This window comes from Adiantum capillus-veneris, chromosome 4, assembly GCF_014529385.1.
Source record: "Adiantum capillus-veneris isolate H3 chromosome 4, ASM1452938v2, whole genome shotgun sequence".
Taxonomy (NCBI): domain Eukaryota; kingdom Viridiplantae; phylum Streptophyta; class Polypodiopsida; order Polypodiales; family Pteridaceae; genus Adiantum; species Adiantum capillus-veneris.
In genome coordinates, this window is record NC_140934.1 from 168,286,854 (window position 1) to 168,308,824 (window position 21,971).

The window sequence follows — 21,971 nt, forward strand, 5'->3', positions numbered from 1 at the left end:
AAGTGGTTAGCGGTCCTTGGAACCTTCAAAAAAACAGAAATAATGCCAGATTATGCTCCATGCATCAAGAGCAAAACGCAAAAAGAATAATAATTAAAAACAATAAATGAAGGAATAACCTCTCCCATCAGCTATTGCTTAAGTAAATAAACAATTAACTTTCTGAGGATACTAAGAAGGTTCTCCTTTATGACCTGGGCACCAAACCACAAGGCTCTAAATGGCATAGTTGACATATCCTAGCCTCTGCAGGTATCCCCCTAAATCTACTAGTCTCGACCTCAAGCTGAGTGCGTGACTGACTAATAGCACACAGTATCCCCCAAGATACATGTGTATTCATGTAACTAGATCTAGTCACAAACCCGTCCTCTGTCAGTTGGAGAAGATGCTCTCTATAGAAAGCCATCTTCGTGCCCGACTCTCATATTGGCTGAATCCAAGTCCCCCTAGTGTCAAGCTGAGACAGGTCCTGACGAATGAGCCTGGTGATCTCTGTGCACGTAACAGAGAGAGAAATGAAATGAAATGAAATGTTGTATTAACGTCTTCAAAAGGCCAAAGTGACCTATGAGACCAGAAAGTTACAATGTGGTGGATCCGATACAAAGTCAGAGTAACAAACTAACTAACAACATAACAAAACAAAACAAAAAATACTATGGGATCCTAGACTGGTCGATGTGAACTAAGCAAAAGGCGCTGGCGGATCTCATCAATCTCCTCCATGGTCAGTAGTCTGACCGTGCGTCGTGCATGCCTAGCCAGAGTGCTCCGAATCTTCTGATGAAGCCTCCGTCGATGCTGTGTAGTCCTCCGCAGTCGTGGGCGCCTGGATTTCCCCAGCTCACTCGCTCGGTCGATCAGTGTGCCTCTGGTGTGAGACGAAAGTGAGCTCTGCTGTGGTAGTAGCTCCTGCGGCTCTCCAATGTTTGCTCTAAAGAAATCTGTGATCCGTCTCTGAGACTGGCTAGCCTCTCCACTCATCAGGCTATCTCTGTGTCTGCGCAGCTCGAGCAAGAACAAACCCAAGCATCTCTGTGTAGTGCAACTCTGTCTCAGGCTCCATGTCACACAAGGGGCAAGTCCTGGCCTCTGTTGGTACTCCGCTGTATCTCCCAGTCTCAATCCGCAGCTGGTGAAAAGATGTGCGTAACTGGCCAATAGCACATCTTATCCCATGAGACAAGTGGGTGTCCATGTATCTAGGTCTCGTCACAAAACCATCCTCCGTAAGTTGGAGAAGATGCTCTTTGTAGAAAGCCATCTTCGTGCCCAACTCCTGCGCCAGCTGTATCCATGTCCTCCTGGTGTCTAGCTAGGTCAAGTCTTGACGGATGAGCCTGGTGATCTCGGACTGTGTAAGAGTGAGAGATGGTGCATCCAATGAGTATTGGAAGGGTGGCAACCTGTCTATGCTGAACCCATGCGCCTGAAACCATGATGACATCTCCCCATACCAACATGTTGCATCTCCTTGCATGGCTAACTGTCGAGAGGACTCAAGTGCAGTGCGAGCATATCTGTCTCTAGGAAGTTCCCACATGCGGTGTATGAAGGAGACTGATCTGGTGAGTGCCTCAACCACTAATGGGGGGGACGCTAGCTCTGCTCGGATAATGGCATGTGGTATTGATGCCTTGGCTCTAATGAGCCACGAGATCATAGAGATCAAAGGTTTCTTCATGGTCTCCCATCCATCAGTGTGACCCGACCCCCCGTGATGATCCAATGAAGGTCCCCATATCATAGTTACCACGAACGGGAAAACGGAACGGGAACGCGGAACAAAATGCCATTCCCTGTTACGGGTACTCACGTTTGAAACACGGAACGGGGATTCGGAACGAGAACTTGGAATGGGAACGGGGAACGGAGACCTGAAAACGGCCATTCCCTGTTACTATGCCCCATATCTCAGCTCCATATAGCAATGCAGAAGCCACCAAGGTGTCAAAGAGCCAGAGCTTCGTCCTAGGCTCCTGAAACTGAACCTGTGAACACATCCTCTCCAATCTACCCAATTCTGCATGGCTCTAGTCAATATGGTCTCTGCTGCTCTCTTGAGTGAGAATGCCGGTCCGCTAAAAACCACTCCAAGGTAAGTGTAAGCATGTGTGTACTGCACAATCTCCTGGCCATATGTAAATGTAGGTGTTGACCTCCTGATCCACTATGGGGTGGTATTAAACACCATAACCTTGGTTTTACCAAGGTTGACAGACAAATCACTTTCATGGGCAAACCTATGCAAAGCATCCAAGTGACGTTGCATACCCTCCGGAGATTCGGAGATCAACATAATATCATCAGCATATAACGAAAGTGGGATCCATGTCCCTACCAGTTGTGCACCTCTATCACCATCTCTCTCAATGTAGTCAGAAACCTCATCTACATACATACCGAATAGAGTAGGAGAGAGCGGGCAACCCTGCTTCACCCCAATAGTGGAGTGAACTGGTGTAGATAGTCCCTCAGGGGTGCGTACATGCCCAACTACTGATCTGTACAATGCCATGATCCCCCAAATGAGCTCTGTGGGTACTCCCATCTCCTGTAGTCTGCGCATCAATCTAGCTCTGGGTACTATGTCAAAGGCTTTGCGGAAGTCCACAAAGCTACAATAGATCCATCTCCCATGAGATATGCCCTCCTCGATGATGGCCCGGAGTGTCAAGATATGGTCAAGAGTAGAGAAGCCTCTCCTGAACCCTGCCTGCCCATCTGCACGTATTCCTTTCCTCTCTGCCCATCTACTCAACGACTGCTCAAGAATGGATGCATACAACCATGCCAATGTGTGTCCAATCATGATAGTGCCATAATTCCCAGGCTCCATAGGGTCTCCTGATTTGAAGATAGGTACAATCGTAGATAGGCTCCAAGTATCAGGCAAGCCCTCACACATGGCACGGTTAAACATAAGTGCTAGAAGCTCTGCTAGTAGATCTTTGGCGTGTATGAAATGCTCAGCCACTAGGCCATCATGATCATATGCTCTCCCAATCCTCATCCTGTCAATGGCTTTCTTCACCATCTCAGCGGTGAAAAAAGCACATGTGTGTGGGCATGGATCAAGGGGGTCGAGAAGGGGCGACTGTCCAGGTATTGTGTACAAAGATGATGCGTACTGACCCCAGGTCTCTGTAGAGGTAACGACAAGGGGGGGGGGGAGGGACTGCTCATGAAACAGCCGCCACGCCTCACACGAGTCCTGACTCAAGAATAATTGGTACAGATCTTGCTCTAGTCGAGCCAAAAATGCCCTCTTCTTCCACCGCACCAGGCATCGGAAGTCAATCTGTGACTGTTTGTGAGTGATGTCACCCAAAAGTACCTCCCTAGCTCTAGTCTGGCAGCACTCCTCATCATACCAGGTGTTCTAAGGCATGCTCCCTGAACAGCGTCTTTGCTCAGGCTGGGTATGTGGGTATGCCTCTGCTGCTGCATCATGTAATGTTTGTGTCAGTATAGTAGTAAGCTCCTCCAGTGGTCGCCCTGGTTCTTCAGTGCATAATCGTCTGTAGATTCCGTCTATGTATACAGAGTCCGTCTCCCGCGTGAAGATGTAGCGAGTAGGGGCTGCTACCTCTGGCCTGTGTGCTACACTGAACTGGAAGGAGATGGTGATCGACACAAGAGCATGATCCACTACCACCCCAACTGGTCTGGGCCCAACTGTGAGATCCTGGATACTAGAGATGAGATTCGGCTGTGCCATGACATAATCCGTTGTGCTGGCTCCATGTCTGTGTGGGAAGCATGTGAAACCTCCCGCAGACAGCAAGAAACCTCTGTAGGCCATTCAAGATGGCCAGTCCATGTGCAGTGCCCATATCTATCAGGTGCCGTCCATACTCAGTATATTCCTGTAAGGTGCAGCGGAATGAATGTTGTATTTTCTCAAGATTAGTGATCCTTATTGCTCAAGGTTCCTTTTAGTTCTTTAGGAAAGAAGAGAGTCTTCCGTCTTATGGAGAGTGCTATGATCACGAACAAAGTGAGTGGATATTGTGTGTGCAAGTGAATGAGACTGAGAGAAGGAGAGAGAAGAGATACGACACCCGAGAGGTTGTAAAACCCTCCTCCGAAGGCCCCACTCTCGTCGGCGAGAGTGGTCTACTTTGATTGCACAAAGGTGTACAATGCGAATGCAATGGACTGATGCAAATTGGACTATGCCGATGACGACGACGGTGATGACGACAACAACTTGGTGGCTGAAATCTGTGGTCTTCTAGCTGCTGATTTTCGGGACTGTTTTGGTGGCTGAAAATGACTTTTGGCTGCGTTATTATGGCTGAAAATGGGGGAACATCTCCAACCATCTTGGGGCCGTTCTGCTACTGGGTCATAGGCTGAAAACACTGTTGATTCTGATGTGTCTAGGGCTGAAATGTACTAAGGCTGGCTGCCTCTGATCCTTGCCAAAAACGCTGGCCTGTTGGAGACAAAAACGCTAATAGGCTGAACTGTGGAAAAACGCCAGCAAGGCTGATTTGGAAACGCTAGCAAATGGGGCTTCTGGCGATGCTGAGGATCTGCTATGGCTGAGATGCTGAGGTGATGGCGATGGCCCTGTGGAAGGAAGCACCAAAGCCTGGAAAGTGCCCGCGATGATGGAGGTCCAAAAACGTTGGGGATGCTGAGGGGGGGGTACTGCTGAGAAGTTGCCTATTGAGCAGGAAGCTCCTGCTGCCTCTTCTGCCAGAAAGTGCTAACTTGGGTTTGCTTATATATTAACTTAGCAAAATTGCCCTACCTACTTTTGTTGGAAAGTCACTTAAAAATAATAGGTGAAAATAACCAAATATAGGAAAATAGGCTAAATGCACTGAAAAATTCCCCTAACTGATGCTAATGGTTTCTGATGGGAATTCCGATGATCATGTTGTGTGCAACCGGAGGATATGCATCTATGCTAAGTGACTGGGCATGCACGGTCTACGAATAGACTCACAAAAGTGCCAGATCACTGCTAATCTAAACTGACTGGACTGACTGAACCCTGCTGTGGTGTAGCTTGTCCACGGACACATAGGGTTGGGATGTGTCACGTGACAATTCCACATCCTGCGGTAGTCTAGACAAGCCTGTCTCAACAACATCTAGCTCCCTCAGCATCTCCTCTAAAGTATCATAGAACACTGTCTGGTGATGGACAGTCCTAGCATTGAAGTCCCCTAGAATGATAATGTCACCATCTCTAGAGAACTCCCATATGTCATCATCCAAAATAGAAAAGGGTGACTGTCCTCTGGGTGATGCGTAGACTGACGTACTCGGGGAGTGTAGCAAATAGCAATGTAAAGATATCTGCCTATCTCTGCTTTTCAATCTCACCCACATGTACCTAGCCTGCTCATCCTTGTGGGCTATATGTATCATTGGCTACAGATCCTCTCTAAATAACACTGCCACTCCCCCTGAGCCCCGTCCTCTGTGCTCTGATCGCGTCTCCTGTCTGTAAGTTGTCTCCCATTTGTATCCACTGATGTGAGGCAGGGATTGCCCAGGGGCCTGATGTGTCTCAAAGTAGAAGATGATGTCTCTTCCAGTAAAACTATCCTCAAAAGCACCCACATCAAGACGCATAGATCCATTACAATTCCAGGAAGCCATTTTGAGTGTGGTCCCATAAGTCTCGCACCGTCATGTGGAGCGTCACTCTAGTATTACCACTCTTCCATCTCGGTAAAAGGCAATCTTGCCTTTTTCCCTTGCCGCTCTAATCTCCGGCATTACCTCTTGCATATGAGCGATCTGCAAGAGGGTAAGATCATCCCCGAGAAAGATGCCCGTCTCTTTAAGAGTTGGTCTTTTCTTCAAGAAGGACTTCTTCGCTTCCATGGAGGGAAAACGAAGGATGAGTGCCCTTTCTTTTGAGGTTTCCCCATTGCTTCCATTTTTCTTTATGTTGCCCACTCTCCAGGCTCTTGTGTGCGTCGGATCATGAACCCCCATCAAAAACCATGAGTTCTTTTACCTCCTCGTCCACATTGTCTTTGTCTTTGAGACCGCAAATTCTCACATGTAAAGCACGCACACGTCTTCTTTGCTCCTCCTCTAGTGTCAGATTAATGATAGTGGGTGTGGACGTGGGCGTTATCTCCTTGTCTTTTCCTTTCTTGGCAACCTCGATCCATTTCTCGGCCTCATCTGCCTTCTGTTGAGTTTTTGTAAGAACATCTACCCAAGAAGTCGTCATCTCTTTGTGTTGCTCTTCTCCCTCTTTGATGGCCCATACTTGCTCCTTGATCGTGTTGATTTCTTCGATTACTGAGGGTTGCAATTCGCCCTCTTCCAGTGTGTTTCTTGATCGTGCTTCGGCGAGATCCTTCTTGAGTGACACAATCTCTTCATCTTGAGTCGTCACCCGATCTTCCAGTGCATTTATCTTGCTTTCTTGAATTAAAACGCGTCCTTCGAGCATTTTTATTGTGCCCAATAGATTTCGGTTCATCTTGGTAATGGTCTCCGTCATTTCCTCTTTGAACTTTTGGACGGAATCCTCTAGGGGTCGGCTTTATCGTTCAGCTTCTTCATGCTTAATTGTCGCCCAGAAGGCGAGCAATTCGTGTCTACCTGAAGGCGAGCAGCTCTACCTGACGGCAAGTGGCGAGCACTTATTGGGCGAGCACCTTTGGAAAGGGCGAAAAAATTTTGTTGGACTAGCAGCTTGGGCGAGAACCTTTGGAAAGGACGAGGGCGAGCAGTCAGGGGCGAGGGCGAGGGCGAGCGCGAGCAAGCGTCGGCGAGGGTCGAGGGCGAGCAGTCAGAGGACGAGGGCGAGGGCGAGGGGAGGGTCGAGGGGCGAGGGGCGAGGGAGGGCGAGTGGCGAGGGCGGGCAGTCAAGGGAGGGGTGAGGGGCGAGGGAGGGCGAGGGGTGAGGGCGAGCAGTCAGGGGAGGGGCGAGGGGAGAGGGGCTTTCTCTATCTACGCTTGCAGTTTTTTTTTTTTTTTTAACCCCTCTTTCTCTCTCTACGCTCACAAACTCTCTACCTCTCTCTCTCTCTACACAACATTTTTCTCTTTCTCTCTACGCTACTTTTCCTCTCCCCTCTTTCTCTCTCTATGCGCTAGGTTAGGCTAGGTTGGCGCATGAGCAGGGGGCAGGGCGGGAGAGCAGGGGATCAAGGCACAACGCGCAAGCAGAGGGCGGGGGTGCAGCGCGAGCAGGGGGCGGGTGCAGGGGCAACGGGGGAGCAGAGGGCGGGGGTGTAGGGGGCAACGCGCGAGCAGGGGGCAGGTGCAGGTGCAAGGGCAACGGGGGAGCAGAGGGCGGGGGTGCAGGGGGCGGGGGTGTAGGGGGCAACGCGCGAGCAGGGGGCAGGTACAAGGGCAGAGAGAGAGTGAAAGAGAGAGAAATGAAATGAAATAAAATGATATATTAACGTCTTCAAAAGGCCAAAATGACCTATGAGACCAATCTCTTACAAGCTGATGAATCTAATACCATGTCTGAGTACAAAGAGCGAGAGAGAAATGAAATGTTATATTAACGTCTTCGAAAGGCCAAAATGACCTATGAGACCAAAAAGTTACAATTGGTGAATCTGAGACCGTGTCTGAGTACAGAAAGTACAAAGAACTAAGACTAAAAACACTAAGGAACTAAATCTGAAGCTGATCCACAATTGAAACGAGATAGAGGGTAGGGGTGGGTTGGTGGGTTCAAATGAAATCTCTCATCGGTCGGTGTCGAATCTCATCAACATCCTCCATGGTCAGTACTCTGGTTGGGCGTCTTGCATGTCGAGCTAGAGTGATCTGGATTTTCTGCTGCAGTCTTCGTCAATGGTGGGAGACCCCTCAAGGTCGTGGGCGTCTAGATCTGCCTAGCTCAATGGCTCGATCAATCAACGTACCTCTAGCGTGGGTGGGCTTTGAGATCTCTTGTGATGACTGCTCCTCTGGCTCTCCCTTGGCTAGTGTAAAGAAATCTGTGATCTGTCTCTGAGACTGTCTTTCCCCTGATGTCCTCAGCAAGCTCTCCCTAAGTCTGCACAGCTCTAGTAGGAACAATAGAAGACATCTCTGATCCTCGTATCTCATGACTCTAGAAAATGGTCCGAAACCCTCTCTGAACAGGCAGTGGAAGCGGCCTCGTATCTCATAGTATGTCGGGCAATGACGTGTAGTACAGCTCTGTCTCTGGCTCTAAGCGACATAGGTGACATATCTTGGCCCCGGCTGGTACCCCTCGAAATCGGCCACTCTCAATCTGGAGCTGATGTGAGGATGTGCGTATCTGCCCAATAGCGCATCGTATCCCATGAGAAAATAGCGTATCCATGTATGCAGGTCTAGTCACAAAACCGTCCTCCGTGAGTTGGAGAAGATGCTCTCTGTAGAAGGCCATCTTTGTGCCCAACTCCTGTGTCGGCTGTATCCATGTGCTCCTAGTATCTAGCTGAATCAGATCCTGGCGTATGAGTCTGGTGATCTCTGTCCGTGTGAGAGACAAGAAGGGTGCATCCAGGGAGTATTGAAACGGAGGCAATCTATCCATGCTAAAACCATGTTGTCATCTGTCCATACCAACATGTTGTATCGCCTTGTAGCGCTAGTTGTCGAGATGACTCCAAGGCAAGCCGAGCATATTTGTCCCTGGGGAAATCCCATAAACTGTGTATAAAGGATACTGATCTAGTCAATGCCTAAACCACGAGGAGAGGGAAAGGGCAGGGGGGGCAGGCCGCGGCTAGCTCGGCTCGGATAATCTCATGCGACACTGAGACCTTAGCCCGAATCATCCGAGCGATCATAGAGACCAAAGGCCTCTCCATATATCTCCATCCATCTGTGTTGCCAGATCTCCCATGGTCTACTGAAGGTCCCCATACTTGAACTCTGTAAAGCATAGTTTAAGTCACTAGAGTGTCAAAAAGCTAGAGCTTTGTTCGCGGTTCCAGAAACTGAACTTGTGAACACATCCTCTCCAGTCCTCCCAAGGCTGTTCGCATAGTTTAAGTCACTAGAGTGTCAAAAAGCTAGAGCTTTGTTCGCGGTTCCTGAAACTGAACTTGCGAACACATCCTCTCCAGTCCTCCCAAGGCTGCATAGGCTCTCGTCAGTCTAGCCTCTGAAAACACCGGTCCACCGAAAACTACCCCAAGATAGATATATGCATCTGTGTACTCCACAGTCTCCTGGCCATACGTAAATGTGGGTGCTGACCTCCTGACCCACTGTGGTGTGGTGTTGAGCACCATAACCTTGGTTTTCCCAAGGTTGACACACAATCCACTGTCACGAGCAAATGTGTGCAAAGCATCTAAATGACGCTGCATCCCCTCTGGAGAGTCAAAAATCAACACAATATCATCAGCATATAGCAACAACGGAATCCATGTCCCTGCTAGCTGAGCCCCTATGTCTCCCTAATGCTCTACATAGTCCGAAAACTCATCCACATACCACCCAAAAAGAGTCGGAGATAGGGGGCATCCCTGCTTCACTCCAATAATGGAGTGGACCATGTCAAACATTCCCTCAGTAGTGCGTACCCGCCCCATCAATGTCCTGTATAAAGCCAAAATACTCCATATCAGCTCTATAGGCACACCCATGTCCTGTAGTTTGCGTATAAGTCTGGCTCTCGGCATTGTGTCAAAAGCTTTGCGGAAATCCACAAAGCTACAATAGATCCTCTTGCCATGGTGTCTACCCTCCTCAATAATAGCTCTGAGTGTCAGAATTTGGTCAAGAAGGAAGAAACCTCTCATGAATCCTGCTTGCCTTGGTGCTCCTATGCCCTCTCGCTCTGCCCATCTACTCAGCTCCTGCTCAAGAACGGATGCATACAGCCTAGCCAATGTGTGACCAACCATGATGGTGCGATAATTCTCGGGAATCATGGGATCTCCTGACTTGAAAATAGGCACAATCGTAGACATACTACAAGTCTCAGGAAAGCCTTCGTACATGGCTCGATTAAACATCATAGCAAGAAGCTCTGCAAGCATATCTCTGGCACGGATGAAGTGCTGCTACCAGACCATCATGATCATGTGCTCTCCTTGTCTTCATCCTGTCAATGGCTTTCCTTATCTTCTCGGCAGTAAGAAAAAGTATATGTCTCTGGGCATGTCTCTAGTGGGTCCGACAAAGGTGGTTGCCCTAATGCTGTGTAGAGAGATGTGGCATATTCCCCCCATGTCTCTGTGGAGGTGACGGCTGGTGGTGGTGAATGCTCGTGGAATAGCCTCCATGCTTTGCCTAGAGTCTTGACTCATAAATAGCTGATACATATCCCGCTCTAGGTGAGATAAATAAGCCCTTTTCTTTCATCGCATTAGGCGGCGAAAGATAATCCATGGTTGTCTATGTGTGGTAATACCCATGAGCACTTCTCTTTGTAATTTGATCCTCGTCTCTCTACACTCCTCATCATACCAACTATTCTGGGGCATGCTCCCAGATCGTCTCTGTGTAGGCTGGCTGTGGGGGTAGGCCTCTGATGCTGCACCATGGAGCGTCTCTGTCAATAACTGAGTGAGTTCATCTAGTGGCCGTCCCGGCTCCTGAGTGCATAGCTGTCTGTATATCTCATCCATATACACAAAATCCGTCTCCCTCACGAAGGTATCCCGAGTGTGTGTGGGGACCTCTCCTAATAGAGCTGTGCTGAACTGAAACGTAAGAGTGAGAGACAAGATAGCATCATCAACTGCTACTCCAACTGGCCTAGTGCCCACCATGAAATCCTGAAAGAATGGAATGACACCTGGCTGGGCCATAACATAATCCACTGTACTAGCACCATGTTGATGTGGAAAGCATGTAAAACCTCGGGCTGTAGAAAATCTTTGTAGGCCATTCAAAATGGCCAATCTATATGCAATTCCCATATCTATCAAGTACCTGCCATACTGAGTGTACTCATCCTGTGATAGTCTGGACTCTAGACTATATATCAATGGCTGCAACTCCTCCCTGAATAAAACTGCCACTCCCCTTGAGCCCCATCCTCCGTGCTCTGATCTGGTCTCGCTGTCTCCCATCTATATCCGCTAACCTGTGGCATGGATTGCCCAGGGCTTGATGCGTCTCAGAATAGAAAATGATGTCTCTCCCAGTGAAATTGTCCTCAAAGGCACCTACGTCAAGACCGAGTGGCCCATTACAATTCCAGGCTGCCATTTTAGTGTGGTCCCATAGGGCTCGCACAATCATGCGGAGCGTCGCTCCAATATCACCACCCTTCCATCCCGATAAAAAGCAATCTTCCCTTTTTCCCTTGCCGCTCTAATTTCCGGCATTACCTCTAGCATAAGAGCAATCTGCGAGAGGGTGAGGTCATCTCCAAGAAAGATGCCCGTCTTCTTTAGAGTCGGTCTCTTCTTCAAGAAATCCTTCTTCGCTTCCATGGAGGGGAAACGGAGGATGAGTGCTCTTTCCTTCAAGGTTTCCCCCTTGCTCCCACTTTTCTTATTGCCCACTCTGCAAGCCCTCGTATGTGTCTGCTCGTTAACCCCCACCAGAGTCATGAGTTCTTTCACCTCTTCATCTACATAATCTTGGTCTCTGAGGCCACATATCCTTACCTGTAAGGCCCGCACACGTCTCCTTTGCTCCTCTTCTAGTGTTAGGTTAATGATGGTTATATTTAAGCCATCAATTGTTCTTCAAATGTTTTACCTCTACAAGCAAAAGATTTGTGGTTACTCAAACGACATCTTACGTGCAAGCTTTCTCTCTCTACGCTTTCTTTTTCCACTTTCTCTCTCTACGCTTTCTTTGATGAAATGAAATGCTATATTAATGTTTGCAAAAGGGCAAAATGACCTATCAGACCAGAAGCTACAACCATGATACAATCATCTGGGAAAGAAAATCCATAATAAGGAAAATTCTACAAAAAATCTGCTTACAAACAATAAGGGGGAGAGAGAGAGAGAAATGACATGAAAATTAACGTAGGCATCAACAAGAGAGAATGTTTCATCCAAGATGAAATTCCTCGTTGATGCTTCTGCACAAGTAATTGCCCTGCTTCTAAACAAATTTTCTTGATTTATCCTCTTATGCTAGCTCGTGAAGAAAGATTGTAATTCTCACACAATTTTATTGTTTGCTTGTACCACAACTATCAGCACATTATTCTTGTAAAGAAGCATGTTCATCATAAATACCATGCATTGCACCTCAACCACATAAAAATATATAACCAAAAGCAGTATCCCAATTGATGGGCATCTGATATAACCAAAAAACACTGGACCGAAGCAGTATTAAAGCAATGACTTGTTTACGTGCATGCTGATGCTCAATTGCAATATTAAATGATATACGCTCAATTTCTTTACTCATTATGAATGTTTTTCCTGGACCTGAAGTGGCAAAGAATACCTGCTGTACAGAATTTTTTGAGATGTCACTTAATCGCCGCGCCAATCCAAAGTCACACAGCTAAACATGATATACAACTCATTCGGTCAATAAATAACACTATGACTCATGCAAAGTGACATTTATTGACAAAAAACAGTGCTTACCTTCAAACGGCCATTTTCATCCAACAAAATATTGGAGGGCTTCAAATCGCAGTATATAACTCCCTTTGAGTGTAAGAACCTAGCACATCACATACAGACGCTGTGTTAAACACCAATAGAAAGACTACTTAAGCAAAATAAGAGCTATGCTCTTATAAATGACGATGTATTACTGTAGTGCGTGAACAAGGTCACGAGCAAAATCATGGATAGACTCCTCTGGCAGTCTTGTATCCTGTTTCAATAACAGGCAAGCACCTTCAAATTCCAAGGAAGAAACCAGACATGATGTTTGACATTGAAACAAGCATACTAGCTTCCATCCATAGCAACCAATAATTTTTCACATTAGGAAGGTGCAGAAGAAGAATAAACAATGAAGCCAGTTAGGCCGTCAACAGAAAGCATAAAACTTTCTTAAAATGTTGATCATCTTAAAGTTCCTAACTGGTGATTAAGATGTAGTACAAACGAGCAAGAACAAAATTAGGCCAGAGACATTATCTGGTTATCGTCTATCCTGAGCAATCAGGCATTGCCTTGCATAATGTGTAAACAGCCATCAGGCCCATTTCATACAAGCTCAAAAATTGAGAACAGCTGTTCACGACTTTTTGATATCCAACAAACTCCACTGAGCACTTTCAATTTCCCAAAAGCTCTACATTAAAGTATACTGTTTTCAGAATATTTAAGCTTCATCACGTTATCACATAACATTGACATCCCCAACATTCATGCTATAAAGCATCAAAGAGAACGTAAATTCTTATTCTTATCTCCCTTATGTTTCATGAGTAAACACGAATGCATCTTCGTCTGAAAATCAACGAAAACAAAAATGGGCTTGCAAAGAATAAGCCAAAGCTTGAGTCACTACACACATGTTTCTAAAGGAACAAAACAGAATTGTTTTGACAGGAACGCTGCCCATTGCAAAAGAAAATCAAGAACAGAATGAAAGTCTGTCAGCACATAGAATATGATACTCTACAGCAATTCCAGACAAACGCAGTGGAAAACCTTGCAATATCGGAATTGAAAAAAAAAACTCAATATCAAGTTTACACTTATCAGAGTTGATCCATGGAAAAAGCATGTCCATGCTGTACTAACTTGGTTTCCAGCCAAAAGAGCAAACCTGACGCAGCAGTGTCAATAGATCTCCTCCAACACAGTACTCCAGTACCAGCCACAGGTGAGCAGAAGTCTCATACCTGACGGGAAAAAAGTTAAAACGTTGTTTCAACTATCCCAAGTAAGAAAGCTTACACCTGTGAAATGTAGCATCTGTAGCTTAAAGGCATATATCACATGAAGAGACCTAGAGTAGTCAAAATGTTTACCAACCAGGCATAAAACTTCAAAACATTTGAATGGTCCAATGAGTGCAACGTTCGCACCTGTGATAAAAAGCCTCTCTCTCTCTCTCTCTCTCTCTCTCTCTCTCTCTCTCTCTCTCTCTCTCTCTCTCTCTCTCTCTCTCTCTCTCTCTCTCTCTCTCTCTCTCCTACATTCAGTTCAGTTTTGTATCAGTTTTGTTTCATTTGTCTTTCCGATAGACGGATGACATACACACCATGTACATTTGATTTGTCTCATAGGCCGATTTCGGCCTGACATAGACGTTAAAAATCTTTCTTTCTTTCTTTCTTTTCTCTCTCTCTCTCTCTCCCCTTGTGTGACATGGAGCCTCAGACAGAGTGGCACTACACATGCCGCTGCCCCATCTACTACGAGATACGAGGCCGCTTCCATTGCTTGTTCAAAGAGGGTTTTGGACCACTCTCAAGAGTCATGGGATACGAGGATCAGAGATGCCTAGGTTTGTTCTTGCTCGAGCTGCGCAGACACAGAGATAGCCTGATGAGTGGCGAGGCTAACCAGTCTCAAAGACGGATCACAGACTTCTTCAGAGCAGACACGGGACAGCCACAAGAGCCACTCCCACAGCAGAGCTCCCTCTCGTCTCACACCAGAGGCACACTGATCGACTGAGCGATTGAGCTGGGGAAATCTAGGCGCCCACGACTGCGGAGGACTACACAACATCGACGGAGGCTACGCCAGAAGATTCGGAGCACTCTGGCCAGGCATGCACGACGCCCGATCAGACTACCAACCATGGAGGAGATTGATGAGATCCACCAACGACCGATGCTAGATCTCTTGTGATTTAGCTATCCCAACAAGCCGCCCATTTTGCTTAGTTCACATCGACCAGTCTAGTATCCCATAGTATATATCTTTGTTCTGTTATGTTGTTATTTTGTTACTCTGACTTTGTATCAGATCCACCACATTGTAACTTTTTGGTCTCATAGGTCACTTTGGCCTTTTGAAGACGTTAATATAACATTTCATTTCATTTCTCTCTCTCTCTCTCTCTCTCTCTCTCTCTCTCTCTCTCTCTCTCTCTCTCTCTCTCTCTCTCTCTCTCTCTCTCTCTCTCTCTCTCTCTCTCTCTCTCTCTCTCTCTCTTGCTGCCATCGCCCTTGCTCCTGGCTGCGCCACCTGGGCTGCACCCTACGCCACGTCTGTGCTCTGTGCTACAGTCCTTGTGCGCCACTTCCCACTTGCTGCTGCTGAGGTGCGCGCCACTTCCCACCTGAGGCTGCTGAGGTGCGCGCCACCTGCCTGCTGTTGACACGCACGCCAATTGCCTGCTGCTGACCCGCGCCACCTGCTTGTTGCTGCCTACGCACCACCTGGGCTGCACCCTGCTGTTCAGCTGTACTGCGCCCTCCCCCCCCCCCCCCCCCCCCCCCCCGCCGCCACCCCCCCAACCCCCCACCACACGGGATTACTAGCGGCTGGAATGTGCCCCACCCGCCGCCCCCCCCCCCCCCCCCCCTCCCCCCAACCCGCAGTTGCATTACAGTGCGGACCTGCAAAATTTACATTTACATTTACATTTACATTTTCACATTTTCAGATTTCCTGCAGGGAAAGTTCAGAATTTCAGGATTTAAATAATTTGCAACATTGACAAAAAATTGCAAGAAATTGCAAAAATTGCAGAAAATCAAAAATGTATGAATGATATGGGGAACACACATGTATGCATCATGCGGGACAGGGATGTATGTGTGATGTGGACATAGTGGGTTGACTTGGCAGAAGTGCAGATTGTATTTTTTATTTTTGATGGATGTAATGACTGCTTCGCCGGTATGTAAACCCCATCCGAAGGCAACTTTTGTGCTTACAAACAAGCAGATTACACAAATGGAGAGGGAGATGAAAGACTGGAAAGCCGATATGGAGGGATGGTGGAAAGAGAAGGCCAACCTTCTTCAAATGTTTCTCAACGAGGGCGCGCAGTGGAAGAAAGAGAAAGAGGACTTGCACGCAGAGCTACAAGCAATTAAGGCGGACTCCAAAGCACTTAAAGAAGAGGTCTCAGCTCTCAAGCGAGAACTTGCCGATAGAGCGAGCAGTGGACTAGAGGAGAGGGAATTCCAGCCTTCGATAGTAGAGGAAATCAAGGTCATCAAAGAGCAGGTACGGATGATCAAAGAGGAGGAGAAACAAAAGATAGTAAAGACGTCTTCGTGGATGGATGTGATCACGAAGACGCAAAAGAAGGCGGATGAGGCCGAGAAGTGGATAGAAGTCGCTAAGAAAGGCAAGGGAAAAGAAACCACATCTATCCCCACTCCTACAATCATCAACATGACTCTAGAAGAAGAACAACGAAGGAAAACTAGAGCTTTGCATATAAGAGTAACCGGTCTAAAAGACCGAGATGATGTGGAAGGAGAAGTTGAAGAACTTCTCCGCATGATGGGTAGTGAGGCTACTCATACAAAGGCATGGAGGGTGGGGAAGAAGACACAAGGCAATGGGGAGACTTCAAAAGGGAGAGCTCTAATGATCCGTTTCCCATCCATGGAGGCAAAGAAGGACTTCTTGAAGAAGCGTCCTACACTAAAGAAAACAGGCATATTCCTTGGAGATGACCTCACTCTCACACAGCTTGCGCATATGAGAGAGGTAATGCCAAAGATTCAAGCGGCAAGAGAGAAGGGAAAGACGGCCTTCTACAGAGATGGCCGGGTTGTAATTGTAGAGCGACGCTCCACATGACAGTGCGAGACCCGTGGGACCACCCTCAAAGTTGCCACGTGGAATTGTAATGGATCTACGCGACTTGATATAGGCGCCTTTTAGGATAGTTTCAGGGGAAGAGACATCGTCTTCTACTCTGAGACACATCACGCCCATGGGCAGTCTATGCCTCACATCAGTGGATATAGATGGGAGACTGCCTATAGACAGGAGACACGATCAGAGCGCAGAGGGCGGGGATCAAGAGGAGTGGCAGTGTTATTCAGGGAGGAGTTGCATCCATTGATACATATAGCCCGCAGAGATGAGCAAGCTAGGTACATGTGGGTGAGGCTGAGAGCAGGACAGACACATATATTTACATTGCTATTTGCTACTTTCCCCCGAGCACGTCAGTGTATGCACCACCCAAAGGACAGTCCCCTTTCTCTATTTTGGATGATGACATATGGGAGTTCTCTAGAGATGGTGACATCATCATTCTAGGGGATTTCAATACAAGGACTGCCCATCATTAGACAGTATTTTATGATACTTCAGAGGAGATGCTGAGAGAGCTGGATGCTGCAGAGACAGGCCTATTCAGACTATCACAAAATGGAGAACACACTAAGTATGGATGACACTTGATAGACACGGGGACTGCACATGGATTGGCCATCTTGAATGGCCTACAGAGATTTCCCGCCTCAAGGGGTTTTACATGCTTTCCACACAGACATGGAGCCGGCATAGTGGACTATGTCATGGCACAGCCGAGCCTCATCTCTAGTATCCAAGATCTCACGATTGGACCCAGACCTGTTGGTGTGGCAGTGGATCATGCTCTTGTGTCAATGACCATCTCCTTTCAGTTTAGTGTAGCACACACGCTACGGACAACAACCCCTACTCGCTACACCTTCACGCGGGAGACAGACTCTGTATACATAGATGGGATCTACAGACGCCTATGCACAGAGGAGCCAGGGCGACCTCTGGAGGAGCTTACTACTATATTGACACAGACACTACATGATGCAGCAGCAGAGGCATACCCACATACCCAGCCTGAGCAGAGACGCCGTTCGGGGAGCATGCCCCAGAACAGTTGGTATGATGAGGAATGCCGGGACACTAGAGCTAGACTTCAGAGGGAGGTGCTTTTGGGGGACATCACTCACAGACAGTCACAGATTGACTTCCGACGCCTAGTGCGGCGAAAGAAGAGGGCATTTTTGGCTCGGCTAGAGCAAGATCTATATCAGCTGTTCTTGAGTCAGGACTCACGTGAGGCATGGCGGCTCTTTCAGGAGCACTCTCCCCCCCCCCCCCCGCCATCACTTCTACAGAGGACTGGGGTGAACCAAGGCTACCCGCTCTCTCCTACTCTATTTGGTATGTATGTGGATGAGGTTTCTGACTACATTGAGATAGATGGTGATAGAGGTGCACAGCTGGCAGGGACATGGATTCCATTATTGTTATATGCTAATGATATTGTTTTGATCTCCGACTCTCCGGAGGGGATGCAACGTCACTTGGATGCTTTGAATAGGTTTGCTCAAGAAGGTGGTTTGTCCGTCAACCTTGGTAAAACCAAGGTCATGGTATTTAATACCACCCCACAGTGGATCAAGAGGTCAACACCAGCATTCACATACGGCCAGGCGACTATGGAGTATACAGATTCGTACACTTACCTCGGAGTGGTTTTTAGTGGGCCAGCATTTTCATTGAGGAGGGCAGCAGAGACTAGACTGACCAGAGCCCATGCAGCATTGGGTAGATTGGAAAGGATGTGTTCACAGATTCAGTTTCAGGAGCCTAGGACGAAGCTCTGGCTCTTTGACACTCTGGTGGCTTCTGCATTACTTTATGGAGCTGAGATCTGGGGACCTTCATTAGATCATCACGGCAGGACAGGCCGCAGTGATGGATGGGGGGACATGGAGAAGCCTCTGGTCTCTATGATCTCGCAGCTCATTAGAGCCAAGGCCTCAATACCACGTGCTATTGTTCAAGCAAAAAGCTAGCTGCCCCCCCACTAGTGGTTGAGGCGCTCACCAGATCGGTCTCCTTCATACACCGCATGTGGGAACTTTCCAGAGACAGATATGCCCGCCTTGCACTTGAGTCCTCTCGGCAGTTAGCCATGCAAGGAGATAAGCATGCTGGTATGGGGAGATGACATCATGGTTTCAGGCGCATGGGTTCAGCATAGACAGATTGCCTCCCTTCCAGTACTCACTGGATGCACCCTCTCAGACTCTTACACAGTCCGAGATCACCAAGCTCATCCGCCAAGACTTGACTCAGCTAGACACCAGGAGAACATGGATACAGCAAGCACAGGAGCTGGGCACGAAGATGGCTTTCTACAGAGAGCATCTCCTCCAGCTTACGGTTGATGGCTTTGTGACGAGGCCAAGATACATGGACACCCACTTGTCTCATGCGATACAATGTGCTATCGGCCAGATATGTACATCTTCACACCAGCTGCGGATCGAGACTGGGAGATACAGCGGATTACTAGCAGAGGCCAGGACATGCCCCTTGTGTGACATCGAGCCTAAGACAGAGTTGCACTACACATGCCACTGTCCCATCTACTACGAGATACGAGGCCGCTTCCATTGCTTGTTCAGAGAGGGCTTTGGACCATTCTCCAGAGTCATGCAGTACGAGGACCAGAGATGCTTGGGTTTGTTTTTGCTCGAGCTACGCAGACACAGAGAGAGCCTGATGAGACCAAAGGCACACTGATCGACCGAGCGACTGAGCTTGGAAGATCCAGACGCCCAAGACTGCGGAGGACTACACAGCATCGACGGAGGCTGCATCAGAGGATTCGGATCACTTTGGCTCGACATGCACGACGCCCGATCAAACTACTGACCATGGAGGAGATTGATGAGATCCGCAAGATCTCTTGTGATCGCTATCCCAGCTAGCTGCTGTTCACACCTAGTAGTTTAGGATTCCATAGTATTTTATTGTGACATTTGTCATTTCATTTTTGTCATTGTTGTCATCTTGTTACTCTAACTCTGACTTTGTATCAAATCCACCACATTGTAACTTTCTGGTCTCATAGGTCACTTTGGCCTTTTGAAGACGTTAATATAACATTTCATTTCATTTCTCTCTCTCTCTCTCTCTCTCTCTCTCTCTCTCTCTCTCTCTCTCTCTCTCTCTCTCTCTCTCCGTTGCTGTATCGCGCGCTGCACCTGCTACTTCGTGCCCACCTGTTGCTGCATCACGCGTTACACCTACTGCTTCGCGCCCACCTGGTGCTGCATCGCACGCCCACCTGCTGCTACAACTGCTGCATCGCACCCAACATCGCGTACAGCTGCTACATCAACAGCTCCCCCTCTGTGCGCCCACCTGCTGCAGCAGCACCAACGCAAGTTTCAGCAGGGCAGGCGACTAGCGCACTCCCTCTCGTGCACGCGTTCAGTAGGACAGGCGGCCAGCAGGTTTTCAACAACCAACTTAAAGGTCCATCCTCGAGCATTTGGCTCTGCAGGTTGTGCATCGGGACCATCTATTTCGCTCGATCTCCTGCTACATATACAGAACGCAGAAATCAACCTGCATTCTTCGGTACATCAGATAGGTTCTACAAGGAATTACAGAACAGCATTGACAGAAATTAACAGAAAAGGAAAATCAGAAAATCAGAAAATGTATGATTGATATGAGGAAAACATATGTATGCATTATGCGGGACATGGATGTATGCGTAATGTGGATATAGTGGGTTGACCTCTCTTGCAGAAGTTCAAATTGTGTTTTTTATGGAGGTCATGCGCGCTTCGCCAGTGTGTAAGCCCCATACGAAGGCAACCTTTGTGCTTACAAACAAGCGGATAACACAAATGGAAAAGGAGATGAAAGAATGGCAAGCACATACGGAGGGATGGTGGAAAGAGAAGGCAAACCTTCTTCAAATGTTTCTCAACGAAGGCGTGCAATGGAAGAAGGAGAAAGAGGACTTGCACGCAAAGCTACAAGCACTTAAGGCGGATTCAAAAGCACTTAAAGAAGAGGTCTCTGCCCTAAAGCGAGAGCTTGCTGATAGAGCAAGCAGTGGACTAGAGGAAGGGGAATTCCAGCCCTCAATGATAGAGGAAATCGAGGTCATCAAGGAGCAGGTACGGATGATTAAAGAGGAGGAGAAACAAAATGTGGTAAAGACATCTTCGTGGATGGATGTGATCACGAAGACACAGAAGGAGGCGGATGAGACCAAGAAATGGATAGAAGTCGCTAAGAAAGGGAAAGGGACTTCTATACACAGTTCCTGAGCGGGCCCCCCTTCCCGACTCCCCTGATCCATGCCCACACACATGTTGCTTTTTTTACCGCCGAGATGGTGAGGAAGGCCATTGATAGGATGAGGACTGGGAGAGCATATGATCATGATGGCTTAGTGGCTAAGCATTTCACTCATGCCAGAGATCTACTAGCAGAGCTTCTAGCAGTTATGTTTAACCGTGCCATGTGTGAGGGCTTGCCTGATACTTGGAGCCTATCTACTATTGTACCTATCTTCAAGTCGGGAGACCCTATGGAGCCTAGGAATTATCGCACTATCATGATTGGACACTCATTGGCACGGTTATACGCATCTATTCTTGAGCAACAGCTGAGTAGATGGGATAAGAGGGAGGGGATACGTGGAGCCGAGCAGGCAGGGTTCAAGAGGGGTTTTTCTACTCTTGACCATATCTTGACACTCAGAGCCATCATTGAGGAGGGCATATCACATGGGAGACGAATCTATTGTAGCTTTTTGGATTTCCGCAAAGCATTTGACACAGTACCCAGATCTAGATTGATGCGCAGATTACAGCAGATGGGAGTACCCAGAGAGCTCATTTGGGGGGTCATGGCATTATACAGGTCAATAGTGGGGCATGTACGCACCTCAAAGGGTCTATCCACACTGGTTCACTTAACTATTGGGGTGAAGCAGGGTTGCCCGCTCTCTCCTACTCTATTTGGTATGTATGTGGATAAGGTTTCTAACTACATTGAGAGAGATGGTGATAGAGGTGCACAACTGGCAGGGACATGGATTCCACTATTGTTATATACTGATGATATTGTGTTGATCTCCGACTCTCCGGAGGGGATGCACCGTCACTTGGATGCTTTGCATAGGTTTGCCCAGGAAAGTGGTTTGTCCGTCAACCTTTGTAATACCAAGGTCATGGTATTTAATCCCACCCCACAATGGATCAGGAGGTCAGAGGCACACTGATCGACCGAGCGACCGAACTGGGGAGATCCGGACGCCCACGACTGCGGAGGACTACACAGCATCGACGGAGGCTGAAATAGAGGATTCGGATCACTTTGGCCCGACACGCACGACCCTTGGTCAGACTACTTACCATGGAAGAG

The 21,971-nt window shown here is 47.9% G+C and overlaps 1 protein-coding gene across 2 annotated transcripts in view; it reads right to left on the minus strand.

Annotated features, from left to right (window-relative positions):
• The window catches only part of LOC147460328 (kinase family with ARM repeat domain-containing protein), a 60,042-nt gene that overhangs the window by 4,288 nt on the left and 33,783 nt on the right, over window positions 1–21,971 (minus strand). The window contains exons 3-7 of one of the 2 annotated variants that reach the window (XM_086511406.1): window positions 13,854–13,906; window positions 13,645–13,720; window positions 12,677–12,738; window positions 12,504–12,582; window positions 12,358–12,417 (exon numbers count right to left, since the gene is read on the minus strand). In XM_086511406.1, the coding sequence (XP_086367532.1) occupies window positions 12,358–12,417; window positions 12,504–12,582; window positions 12,677–12,738; window positions 13,645–13,720; window positions 13,854–13,906 (330 nt within the window). Of the gene's footprint in view, window positions 1–12,357; window positions 12,418–12,503; window positions 12,583–12,676; window positions 12,739–13,644; window positions 13,721–13,849; window positions 13,907–21,971 lie in introns of both variants that reach the window. The other variant, XM_086511407.1, reaches the window with a different exon arrangement.